This window comes from Mandrillus leucophaeus, unplaced genomic scaffold, assembly GCF_000951045.1.
Source record: "Mandrillus leucophaeus isolate KB7577 unplaced genomic scaffold, Mleu.le_1.0 Scaffold1520, whole genome shotgun sequence".
NCBI classification, from domain to species: Eukaryota; Metazoa; Chordata; class Mammalia; order Primates; family Cercopithecidae; genus Mandrillus; species Mandrillus leucophaeus.
Window position 1 is genome coordinate 304,002 of NW_012101500.1, and position 13,808 is coordinate 317,809.

Below are 13,808 nucleotides of genomic sequence, written 5' to 3' on the forward strand. Positions count from 1 at the left end.
TGAGCCACCACGCCTGGCAGGATAAGGTATAATTTTTATAAAAAGCATTCAATCTGAGCCACATGTAGGCTCTACAGAGAATAAAAATATATGTAAGGCTGACAAATATCAGTCTTAAGGTTACAACCATCTTTGGAGAAAAATGCTTTCTTTGTCTAAGATTCAATACATAGGATCACATTCTGAAATTTTATATCTGTACACGACAAACAAAACTTGTAAATGTCTTTTCCCTTCAAAGAAATAAAAACAAAATGAATTTTTTAATGTATTAATTAGAAATAGAGGGATTTAGTGGAAAAAAGACAAATAGGGCTAAACATTCCATTTTTGTAAAACACTAGTAACAAGGTCAGTGAGCTTAGATCACTTCCCAGTGATCTGTTCATTCTGTTTCTGTTCCTTATCCTAAGCTGCATAGGAGTGAGCAGCAAGTGGCAACATGAGAGAAAACATGGTACGTCTCCTTTGAATCAGGCAATGACACAGGAAGAGGGGAAGAGTAACTAAGAAAACCATAGAACTCCCCCCGCTTGTATTAAGTTGATAGAAGGACCTTTGGTTCCTGCGGGACATGGCACTCCCCATTTATTCCTACTTTGACGATCAGAAGACGAAGAGCTTGTCTAGAAATACACAGATCTATCATATTTGGAAATAAATTACTTCCAAATTTATAATGTTGCCACCTAAAGTCATAAAATCACATATCTAGGAAATGTAAATTTGAGAATATCTATTTCCAGTGGTAAACTGAACTAGATACTGTGAAGAGACTTCCTGTTAACACCAAAACTAGGTCTTGGATGAAATAATTGTTATGAACCAATGACACTGAAGGAAGGGGAACGTCCATGGGAAACACAGATCTCCATGTACATACAATACAAACCCCAACCTGAAATAAAAGCTTTGAGTAATAAATACTGAAATTAAAAAAAAAATAATAAAAATAAAAAAAAAAACCTTGTGACGGTATCACTATGTGGAGGTTGTATTGCATTATTAAGTGAGGTCCCCCAAAGGGAACTAAAATGATCCTAATTCTGGAGTGCCTTTAGGATGAGGCAAACACAATCCCTGAAGAAGGGTACTCGCAATTTGGGTACCCAGATTAAAATCAATCAAATATAAACTCTCAGCTAAGGAAAAGCATTGCACACACAAGCAAAATCATTGAGATGAATCAACAGAAACAATACATGGCAATATTATACTGTTATGAAGTTTAAATATTAGAGTTATCAGAAAGAAAATGTAAAATATCTATATATGAAATGACTAAACAAATAGAATAAATAATTTCAAAAAATGAACAAGTAAAAAATATCAAGAATGACAAGGAAGATGGTGAGTAGAAGTTCTGAAAATGAAATATAATATTGAAGAAGGAAAATGAATGGGTTACAGGTGAAGAGAATTAATACACTGGAATACAGATCTTAATTATGTACCCAGAATACAGCCAGAAAGACAGGAAGATAGCAAATATGAAAAAGAGATTGAGAGATATAGAAGAGAAAATGCTAAGTTCTAAAACATACCTACTTAGGGTTACAAAAAGGTGAGAAGAGAAAAGAAAGAAAAAACAATACTTATCAAGATATTGGCTGATAAATTTCCAAAACAATAAACAACATAAATTTACAGACAGAAAAAGCACAATGTATTTGGTTGAGCCACAGGACAATGTAGGTCTAAAATCGTTGAATAATGTTAATTTCATATGGTTCAACCTATATTAAGCAAGATAAATACAAAGAAATCAACACCTAATATTCACTGTAGTAAAAATACAGAATACAAAAGCAAACTATATCAAAAAACAATATAAGAGAAAAAAGATATCTTTGTAACTTGTCATAATAAAGAAATGACAAAGTAGGCTGACACTGAACTTTTCAGCAGCAAAGGTGGAACATAAATGATGATGGAACAAAATTTTAAAGTATTGAGAAAAAAAAAGTCAGCCTAGCATTGTTTACTTAGTAAACTTCCACTCAAGACAAAAAAGAAGAAAAAGTTATTTTCAGATATAACTAGGAAGCATTTGCCACCAACAGATATAAACTGGAGGAATTATTCTTAAATGCTTATATTAGAAAATATTTAAAAGATGAATACTTAATTCACGGAATTTCAGCCTAATAATTGCCAAGGGCAGGGGAGGGGAGAGATGATCTAAATAAAATCCAAACAAAGCAAAATAAAGGAGATAATAAAGAGCAGAAAATAATGAATTAGGACACAAAGTTACAACTGAATAAAAAAATCCCAAATTTGATACCTGAAAAACAGAGAGAGGTGGTAAAACTTACCCAAAGTTACATAGCTAATAAACAGTAAAGTCAGGACTTAAATCTAGGCAGTTTTGTCTCCATACTTCAGGTATACTATATGACCTCCCCAAAAACGCTAAGCATAAAAAAAAAAAAACATTGCTCTATTTGACTGTATTAATCTTCATGACCTTCATGTATCATAAAAACCGTAAGACAAAATACATCCAACACATATAACTGAAAAAAGACCACTAATCAGGATATATTTTAAAACTCCTACAAATCAAATCAGTAAGAAAAAGACAACAACCGAATAGACAAACGGGCGAAGGTCAACAACAAGAGCAAGATGGTCAAATAGAAGAAGCCTCTAGTGATCATCCCTCCCACAGGAACGCCAAATTTTAACAACTAACTACACACAAAAAAAGCACCGTCATAAGAAGCAAAAATCAGGTAAGCAATCACAGTACCAGGCTGCAACTTCCTATCACTGAAGGAGGCACTGAAGACAGTCTTGAATTGTCAACACCACCCCTCCCCAATTCCACGGCAGTGGCCATGCGGCCGTGGAGAGAGAAATCTATGCATTTGAGGGAGCGACAGCATAGCAACTGGGGGATGTAGCATTGAACCGGGTGCCGCTCTGTCAGTGGAGAGCAAAGTTATGCTGGGCTCAGTTGGCACTGAGACAGCATTTGGACCAGCCCTAGCAAGAGAGGAATGGCCCATCCCAGCAGCTGGAGCTCGAGCGTCTCAGCAAGCCTTGCCACTTTGGGCTAAGGTGCTCTGGAGTTCTAGGTATACTTGAAAGGCAGACTAGGACACAAAGACTGCAATTCTTAGGTAAGTGCTAATGCTGGGCTGGGCTTAGAGCCCATGGACTAGGGCAGCACATGGCCTAAGGAGAAACCAGCCTGAGCAGCTAAGGGACTGCTTGTGCCACCCCTCCCCAAACCCGAGGCCATGCAGTTCACAGCAATGAAGGTGACTAATTCCTTCTGCTTGAGAAGAGGAGAGCAAAGATTACAAGGACTTTGTCTTTCGTCTTGGATAGCAGCTCGGCCACAATAAGATAGGACACGAGGTAGAGTCATGAGGCCACCATTCTAGACTCTAATAACTCCCAGAAAACATTTCTAGACATACCATGGACCATAAGAGAACCTGTCACCTTGAAAGGAAGGACCCAATCCTGGCAGGGCTCATCACCTGCTAGTTAAAAGCCCTTGGCTACAAAATAACCAACAGTAATACCCAGGTAGTATGCTGTGAGATTCTGAGACATGCTGGTTTCAGGTGAGACCTGGTACATTCCCAGCTGTGGTGTCTATGGCAAAAGACTTCTGCTGGAGCAAAGCAGAGAGAAAAGTAAAGGGGACTTTGTGTTGTGTGTTAAACACCAACTCAGCCACAGGGGTGCAGAGCACCAAGCAGGCTCTTGGGGACCCAAGTCGAGGCCTAGGCTCTTAGAAAGCCTTTCTGGACCTACCCTCGACCAGAGGGGAGCCCACTGCCATGAAGGGTAAGGCCCAAGCTTGGAAGCATTCAACACAAGCTTACTGAAGAGCACTTGGGGTTTAAGTGAACATCAGGCGTGGCCTGGCAGAACTCCCAGTGGGCCAGTGGCTGTGGTGGCCACTGGGAGAGGCTGGGAGAAGTCAAATTATCCCTGTTTGCAGATGATATAATTTTATATTTGGAGAAACCTAAAGACCCCATCAAAAAACTATTAGACTGAAAATTCAGTAAAGTTGCAGGGTATAAAATCAACATACAAAAATTGGTAGAATTTCTATATGTCAACACTGAAAAATCCGAAAAAGAAACTTTAAAAAGTAATCTCAATTAGAATAACCACAAATGCAATTAAATACCTAGGAATTAACTTAATTAAAGAAGTGTACAATCCCTACAATGAAATCTAGAAAACACTGATGAAAGATATTGAAGAGGACACAAAGAAATGGAAAACTATTCCATGTTCATGGACTGGAAGAATCGATATTGTTAAAATGTCCATACTATGCTAAGCAATCTAGAGATTTAATGAAATCTGTATAAAAATACCAATGGCGTTCTTCAGAGAAATGAAAACATCCTAAAATGTATATGGAGCCACAAAATACCCAGAATAGCCAAAGCTATCCTGAGCAAAAAGAACATAACTGGACGAATCACATTACCTTACCTCAAATTATACTACAGAGCTATAGTCACCAAAACAGCATGATACTGGCATAAAAACAGACACATAAACCAAAAAGCAGAATAGACAACCCAGAAACAAATCCACACACCTACAGTGAACTCATTTTTGACAAAGGTGTCAAGAATATACACTGAGTAAAAGACAGTCTTTTCCATGAAGGGTGTTGGGATAACTGGATATCCATATGAAGAAAAATGAAACTAGACCCCTATCTTTTGCCGTATATAAAAAGCAAATCAAAATGGATTAAAGAATTAAATCTAATGCTGCAAACTATAAAATTACTACAAGAAAACATTCGAGAAAACCTCTAAGACACTGGTCTGGGCAAAGATTTCTTGAACAATGCCCCACAAGCACAGGCAACTAAAGCAAAAATTGACAAATGGGAACACATGAAGTTAAAAAGTTTCTGCACAGCAAAAGAAACCATCAACAAAGTGAAAAGACAACCCATATAATGAAAGAGAATATTTGCAAACTACCCATCTGACAAGGAATTAATGACCAGAATATATAAGTAGCTCAAACAATTCTACGGTAAAAAAATCTAGTATGACTAAAAAATGGGCAAAAGATCTGAAACATTTTTCAAAAGAAGACATACAAATGGCAACGAGACATATAAAAAGGTGCTCAACATCACTGATCATCACAGAAATGCACATCAAAACTACAATGAGATATTTTATTGCCCCAGTTAAAATAACTTTTATTCAAAAGAAAGGCACTAGCAAATACTGGCAAAGATATGGAGAAAAGGGAACCCTTGAACACCGCGGGTGGGAGTGTAAATTACTACAACCACTGTGGAGAACAGTTTGGAAGTTCCTCAGAAAAGCAAAACTAGAGCTACCATACGATCCAGCAATCCCACTGCTAGGTATATACCCAAAAGAAAGGAAATCAGTGTATCAAAGGGATATCTGCACACCACATTTATTGCAGCATTGTTCACAATAACCAAGATTTGGAAGCAACCTAAGTGCCCAGCAACAGATAAATGGATAGAGAAAATGTAGTGCAGTTACACCATGGAGTAATATTCAGCCATAAAAAGAATGAGATCCTGGCTGGGCGCGGTGGCTCACGCCTGTAATACCACCGCTTTGGGAGACAGGTGGATCACAAAGTCAGGAGTTCACGACTAGGCTGGCCAAGATGCTGAAACCCCATCTCTACTAAAAATACAAAAATTAGCCAGGCGTGGTGGCACACCTGTAATCCCAGCTACTCAGGAGGCTGAGGCAGGAGAATCACTTGAACTCGTGTGGCAGAGGTTGCAGTGAGCCGAGATCGCACCACTGCACGCCATCCTGGGTGACAGAGCAAGACTCCATCTCAAAAAAAAAAAAAAAAAAAAAGAATGAGATCTTGACATTTGCAACAATGTAGATGAAACTGAAGGTCATTACATTAAGTGAAATAAGCCAGCCACAGAAAGACAAACAATGCATAGCCTCACTTATTTGTGGGAGCTAAAAATTAAAACAATTAAACATACGGAGACAGAGAGTAGAAGGATGGTTATCAGAGCCTGGGGAGGGTTTTGAGGGGGCAGCGGTTAAGTGGGAATGGTCAATAGGTACAAAACGTAGTTAGAAAGAATGAATAAAATCTAGTATTTGATATCACAACAGAGTGACTACAGTCAATAATGATTTAATTGTACGTGTTAAAATAAAGAGTATAATTGGATTGTTTTCAACACAAAGGATAAATGCTTGAGGGGATGGATACTCCATTTACCATGATGGATTACACTTTGCATGCCTGTATTAAAGTACCCCACAAACATATATGCCTCCTATGTGCCCACAAAAAATAAAAATTTTTTTAAAAATGTGTAAAACAAACAAAAAAAGACACAACAAGTATTTCCTGAAGATAAAACATGAATGGCCAGTAAACACATGAGAAGAGGCGCAACTTCACAGCTAATTAGGGAAATGAAAAATAAAAATCCAATGCAATGATAATTTATATGAGTTAGATTGACAAAAAAATTTTAAATACTGGCAAACATGAAAAGCTTTGGGTATTCTTATGTACTGCTAAAAGGTTATAATTGGTACAGCCCTCTAGAGAAATAACTGAACACGATGTTGTAAAGTGTTGACATTCATGTATCTTATGACTTGGAAATTCCACTCCTAGATAAGTTTCCAAGAGAAATTATTGAATATATATAACTTGAAATATTCACAAGTGTGTTAACTGCAGAAAAACTGGAAACATCCTGTGTTACATCAACAGAAAAATGAAAAAGTAGACTGTGGTATATTCACAATAAAATATTATGTAGCAATAAAAATTAACTAAAATTATATGCAATGACAACACTTTCCATCACGCTATTGAGTGGAAAAAGGAACTTACAGTATTTTTATAAAGTTCAAAAACAGGCCACACTGAATATATCACTTAGGTGGGTAGATAGCCAGGTAAATCAATTATAAAAAAAAAATAAAGTATATATTTGCATACACTAAATCTTGAATAAATCTCATTTTTGCCTTCCTAATTCACACCTGTTATTTAAGTATCACCTTTAGAAGGGACAAGAAAACCAATGGCAAACTTACCTGCAGAAACACTGGGGGAGTTCTCCTTGGCCATACAAAGGAAACAAAAATGGAGTGTTGCCATATCGCCCAAGACAGTGAAGAAAGTTTCTGGTAGCTTTGAGACCATCTATGGTACTGCTGGCTGTCTCTGATGTCATTGCAATTGAATGCAGGACAATATATTGGAGGTTGGGGGTTAATTTTTGAGTTTTTAAATATTCATAAAATGTAATATCTTCATATCCTATGAAAAGATGAAATTTTATCACTTAAAATCAGAACCAAACTTCTATTTAAAAGCACCCCACAAAAAGGAGATGAAGTGTGTTTCAAAGACCTCAAAAAGGACGTAGGTGGTATTACATTTTGGACACTGATGGTTGATCTTAGAAAAAAGTGGAAACAATCTCGCTCTCCAATTTGGAGTAATGGCACAATTTTTAAGCTTTATATGATTGAGCATTTCATGCATTTAAAAAAATGGAAAATATTAAATAACTCAATGGGTTACCATATTTGGCAATAATCTCACTTTATTGTCATGAAACCTGCAGGATAATGCCAATAATGGTACTGAAAATATTAAACAACTATGACAACATGGGAATGTATTTATTTAAGATGATAAATACTTCTCACTAATAATCAGAAAATAAACTAAAAAAATAATGAAATGAATTTCTGTGTGGCTACTAGAATCAGTCTTACGGCCACATAATCACATCAAAACATATGGGACCCCTAAAAGTTACTCCTTTAAACCAAGAACAGAATATAATGTAATTGGACTGTCAGTGGTGGGAAATACCATGCCATGATAAAAGACAAAAACTTTACGGAAATAATTTACATAAATAAAAAGTATAAAAATTTACTGAGAGAACTGAATTTTATACAGCCACTGTGGATAACATGACAGATCCTAGTAGACTTGAAGCTTTAAGAGCAAGGATTAGACTTTCATTATTTCGCAGAGGAAAAAAACTATCGCTGCACTTCTCATTGTAACTTTATAAATAAATTATCAATAGTATATTCCAATTTTGGATAACATTTTCAGACCAATGGACTTAAAGTATACAGCTCTGATATTAAAATGGCATATTCAATTTTGAACAGACTGTGAAGTAACTGGCCCCAGATCACACAATGAAATAGGTAAAAGCCAAGAATAGAAACCATGCCTTTTCTGAATCCAGTATTTTTCCCCATATACCATATAGCCTTTTTTTTTCCAAACAAAATAGTTCAAGATTCTAGGCAAACGCAATCCTGGAAAATGGCAACATATATAGTATTTTTACTTATGAGAAAAAATAATGAAATCATGAAATGGGATTATTATCTACAAAGAGCCAGTTGACAGTAGTATTTAAATAATAAGAATAAAAATTAAAATCTAGCATGCCACTTCAGCAATAGTCAAAATATCTGCACTGTAGCCACATGGGGCTATGGAGCCCTTGAAATATAGCTAATGAGACTGAGAAACTGAATTTTTTATTTTATTCATTTTAATTAATTTAAATTTAAATAGCTACATGTTACTAATGGCTAACCTATTGATAGTGCAGAGTTAGAACGCATTTTAAAACAGTAATAAGTGGCTCACTAAATCAGAGCAAGCATATTAAAATAGTAAGAAATGTCAAATAATTGGAGAACACAACTTAATGAAAAACATACCTTTATATTCATCAGGATATTTCTCATATTCCATACAAAATGTAAGAAATTTCATTAGCATTCGCTTTTCTACCATAGTAAGTTGTTTGCTATTAAAGACATCTGCTCTGGAACAAGGAACCTGAAAAATATTATAATTTTAAGTTAAGAAACTGCTTCCTAACGATATAAGTATTCCAAATTACACTTTTTTCCCCTTTACATATAACAGGATTATCATTTCCATTCTAGTCAGGCTTTTTCACATCACCTTCCATCAGTATTAATGGCATCTCTGCTAACTTCAGGGCTAACTGTGAGCTTTCTTACTTAATTCTGCCAAGTTACTCCTCATGCCATTAAAAAACCAATGGCATGTCATCCTAACAGAGAAAAATTTAGCAGTGCTATCTAAAACAAACACTGTGGTTCTCCCCATGTATATGTTAGTACATTATTATGCCTTTTCTCCAATTAATCTGCCTTTTGTGAGTTGATTTTTCAGTGAAACTTCAGAGGCTTAAGAGGGAGTGTTTCCCTTGGTGTTTCCCTTGGCCCCTACAGTTTTGGTGCTGTAAGCAGGATAGCAAAGCTCTGCTCTTCTGGAAGCTGTAGTGAAGAACCCAGGATCTCATCAGCTGTCATAAGGGTAAGAATTTTTTCCAAACCAGGCTCTGGGCCTCCTTCTCTGTGTGGAATCTGATCAAGTGGACAGTAAGACTCACCATTTCTTTCTTTTCCCTCTCCAAAATCTTGATTAATGGGAGAAAAGGATTTATGTGACTACTAGTCTTGGGTATAGTGACTCTGGTATGCTTTTTGGTATTTTGTGTGCTTTTTGGTACCAACACCAAGCTGCAGAGTAAGTCATGAGAAAATTAGCACTAGAAATTTTAATTAAGCATTTACATTTGTAAATCACTATGCAGGATTGGAATTTACTGCTTTATGAGGAAAATAACAATCTTATTTGCTTATCTTTCCAAAACAAACCATAATAACTTAAGCTGATGCCCAGTTATAATTCCTGATCAGCACAGTACCTGTTCCACTCGTCCTTCTCGAAATGCAAGAATCCTGGTAATATTTTTAAACTCTGCATATCGACTAACATTAGATTTGATTAGAAGATCAATTAGTAATCCTCGAGAATACAGCAGCTGTACAAAGTAAATATTTTAGAAGATAAAAGGTGAAATACTAGAAAAATTGGAAAAACAATAAAGATACATAATTTTGTTATATTTTTGATTATTTGTAGAAAGAGTCATATCTATAAATATTATAATACATAACACAATCTATTATTACAGGTTCAGAATTGATTAGCTGAAATTCAAAATCCAAAAAACTTTGCAATCCATAAGTTTTTTCATAACTTGTTTAGCAGCAAAACCTGATCTATACTGATAAGGCACTCTGGCTTTGTCCCAATTAACATAAATATTCATATATTTCATTGCAGAAATAATGTGTTTAGTTAAGAGTGCGTCCTCAGACCCTGCTAATCATAGAACATATCAGCATATGTACTTCATTACTTTCTAAAATATGTACTTTTTTCATCTTAATGACAGAACACACCAGGCCCTAAGGGGTTTGGATAAGAATCTATAATCTTACATAAAGCCAGGTAGTCATAAGAAGAAATCAGTCCAGTGAACCTCCCCACCCCATCAAAAAAGAAAAAAATATTTGTGATGCATTTACACTGAAAGAGTCAAATTATAAGGTCCCTCTGTAATTCTAGAAGTCTGGGTTTATATGAGATATGCTTTTCTCAAAAAGTGAAGATGATGGTTATTGCTGGCACGTATGGGAGAAACTGATTTAATTTTCAACATCTCATAAGTAATATCAGAGAGATAAAATCAATAATGTAAACAGTATTGTCTAGCATGTTAACCGTATGGTTAAATGCAACAGATTTGACTATTTCCTATATTAAGATACTCTTAAATAATGCCTACAACTCAATCAATATTAAAAATGAACTTTACATCTATAATAAGTAAATGAGAAAATTAGCTTTACTATACAAACAAAAAGGAATCTCAAAAATCAACCTAAACCATTAGTCTGAGCAACTAATAAGTCAGTAAAGACTACCAGTAAATCAATACCATTCAAGTAAAATTTTATATAGTTCAGCATTCTGCAAAATAAAATTGACATCACTTTTTTGAAACTAATCTGATTATCCTGATTAAATATGGCATGTTACTTCATTACCCTCTTCCTAACACACTACATAACTGAAAGAACCCATGCTTTAAAGAATATATTGCCAATTCTTAACTCTACGATAGTGATAAAAAATAGTTACTTCAAAAACCTTATTTGTTTAAAAAGATACACATTTGAGATTCAAGGATCCCTGAATAGCCATAATAATTTTCTAAACATTAAGATATAAAACATGAAAATGCATTTTTATTTAATAAGATCCAATAAAGCTTAAGGTTTAATGGCAGTTTGAAAAATAATGCATTTAAGATATCACAGAAGAACAAAAACAAATTTCAATTAAAATTATACTAGATTTTTGTTTCTGAAGCTCAGAAATAATAAATGTGCACCATATTCAAATCTAAGCCTCTTTTTTCTTTTTTTTCGAGACAGAGTCTCACTCTGTTGCTCAGGCTTGAGTACAGTGGCTCAATCTCAGCTCACTGCAAATTCCGTCTCCCAGGTTCAAGTGATTCTCCTGCCTCAGCCTCCCGAGTAGCTGGGATTACAGGCATGCACCACCAAGCCTAGCTAATTTTTTGTATTTTTAGTAGAATACGGGGTTTCACCATGTTGGTCAGGCTGGTCTCGAACTCCTGACCTTAGGTGATCTGCCTGCTTTGGCCTCCCAAAGTGCTGGGATGACAGGCCTGAGCCATCACGCTCAGCCTAAGCCTCTTTTTCACTACCCTCTAGGTGATCTACCACAGTGATGAGGGGCTAAAGAGCAGTGCAATTTGATTACATTAATGGAAATTAGATTTAATAATTAACAATTTTTCCTTCACTTAGCATGTTGGTTCTATAATTACTAAGAGTATGTACTTACTTAGAAATGAGCTTTCATTTTAAGAACTTCATCTCTGATCTTCTCTATTAGTCTGAGCAGTATGACACTATACATATTTTATTTAACCTACCTGGAGCTATTACTTTTTAAAAGGCTATATACATGAATGTGTACTGTCAACTGTAAAACCCCACAGTATTTGCACAGTATTTGTTAATTATATCACCATGTCTTTGAGGTTGAACGCATATAGAAATGTCAAGTAGTTTGGAGATACTGCGTTGGACTTTAGAAAAGAGGTCTTTGGACGAGTGCGGTGGCTCACACCTGTGATCCCAGCACTTTGGAAGGCCAAGGTGGGTGGATCATGAGGTCAAGAGATCGAGACCATCCTAGCCTACATGGTGAAACTCCGTCTCTACTAAAAATACAAAAATTAGCCGGACATAGTGGTGCGCGCCTGTAGTCCTAGCTACTCAGGAGGCTGAGGCAGGAGAATCATTTGAACCCCGGAGGTGGAGGTTGCAGTGAGCCGAGATTGCGCCACTGTACTCCAGCCTGGCAACAGAGCAAGACTCGGTCTCAAAAAAATTAAAAAAAGAAAAAAAAGAAAAGAGGTAGGGCTTTAAGATAGATATTTGGCAATCATCCTAAACTTAGATGCTTATTAACTGCAATTATTAGAACAGATGAAATTTCCAAGGAGTGACCAATTGCCCCAATAACATGGAATATATTGCTTTCCATCTAGTATGCACTGAATATGTATTAAACGACTTACATTTTAAAAACGGACAATTAATCTCCTGTATTACTAGGGTTATATGTGAGTAAGATACTTCTGGTTTTGAAAATGAGTACATTAAATGATTATTAGTTATTTTATAGAATGTATGAACCCATGAAACTCTGCAGGACGCAGTCCCAACTGGCTAGCCCACTGCCTCTAGACATGTTTGGTTTTTACTTACCATAAGAGAACTGGTTATTACTAACCATTTAAACTGATGAAAATACCCAGAAGTCTCCTTCAGAGTATCTTCAAATGTGTCAACTTCTAATTCAATTATCTTTTCCTTCCCATAACCAGCATTCATTTTCTTATACAACTGAATAATTTTCTACACCAATTCCTACAATTGAAACAGTCCCATCTTCTACCATTTCCCTTTGCGAGATATATACTAAATTTCAGCTAACACAAAAGTTACAGACTTTCAAGAAATAGCCTTGATTCTTAACCACATTTATATAATCATTTATTTAGGTAAAACATTACAAATTCCAAGTAACTACTTCAAAATGGAATTGTAAAACAAAGCCCATTTGTTATTTGACTTGTTCAGTTTTTATGTTTTGTTTAACCTATTTCATAGAGTACTGCTCATGGGACCAGGAAGGTTATTAGTGAGCTAGGATTAAACTTCCATCCACAGATGAACAGCCAAGGTAATGTGCAAAAAATGCTAGATTTCAAATCATGACAGGGTCAAAGTAGATGGAGAAGGGGGGAGAGATAGTACAGAAGTATGAAGTAGAACCAATGCAATAGCCAACTGTGCAAAATCAGACACAGAGTGCTATATGACAGACAGAAAGAAAAATGGGTAGTAAAAAGATATTTATATTTTCAGGCATCAAGTTCAAAGGGAGCAAGAGTATGAGGATATAGGATTTGCAGAAACAACTTGTCAAGGGAAATGTTTTGGTCCCTCTCTGTCCCCTATTACTTGGAACTTGAAGAAAGTACATTAAATTGAAAAGCCTAGTTCTGTGCTAGTTCTGTGGCAAGTTACTTACTATCCTCTTGTACTTCTTTTCAATTCCTTATTGTTAGCTCTCAACTTATAGGATTTAGTCTCTGTTTTTATCTACTTTTATCCTGTCCTGTACTGTAATCCTTTAAGGCCATAATCCTTTATCTTACTGATTTTCTATTCTTTTGCACTAAAATAGTCTTGCTTCCTATAAACCAAATGCAATATTGTACCCTTCTAAGATGGAGGGACCTCCTGTGAAGTTACAGTGAACTACGTTCAAGTTAGTTATATTCAGGAACATAA

At 35.7% G+C, this 13,808-nt stretch overlaps 1 protein-coding gene across 1 annotated transcript in view; it reads right to left on the reverse strand.

Annotated features, from left to right (window-relative positions):
• The window catches only part of CHM (choroideremia (Rab escort protein 1)), a 184,215-nt gene that overhangs the window by 86,218 nt on the left and 84,189 nt on the right, over positions 1-13,808 (reverse strand). Inside the window, exons 6-8 of the mRNA XM_011975228.1 lie at positions 9,770-9,886; positions 8,748-8,868; positions 7,080-7,305 (exon numbers count right to left, since the gene is read on the reverse strand). Of these exons, the coding sequence (XP_011830618.1) occupies positions 7,080-7,305; positions 8,748-8,868; positions 9,770-9,886 (464 nt within the window). The remainder of the gene's footprint in view (positions 1-7,079; positions 7,306-8,747; positions 8,869-9,769; positions 9,887-13,808) is intronic.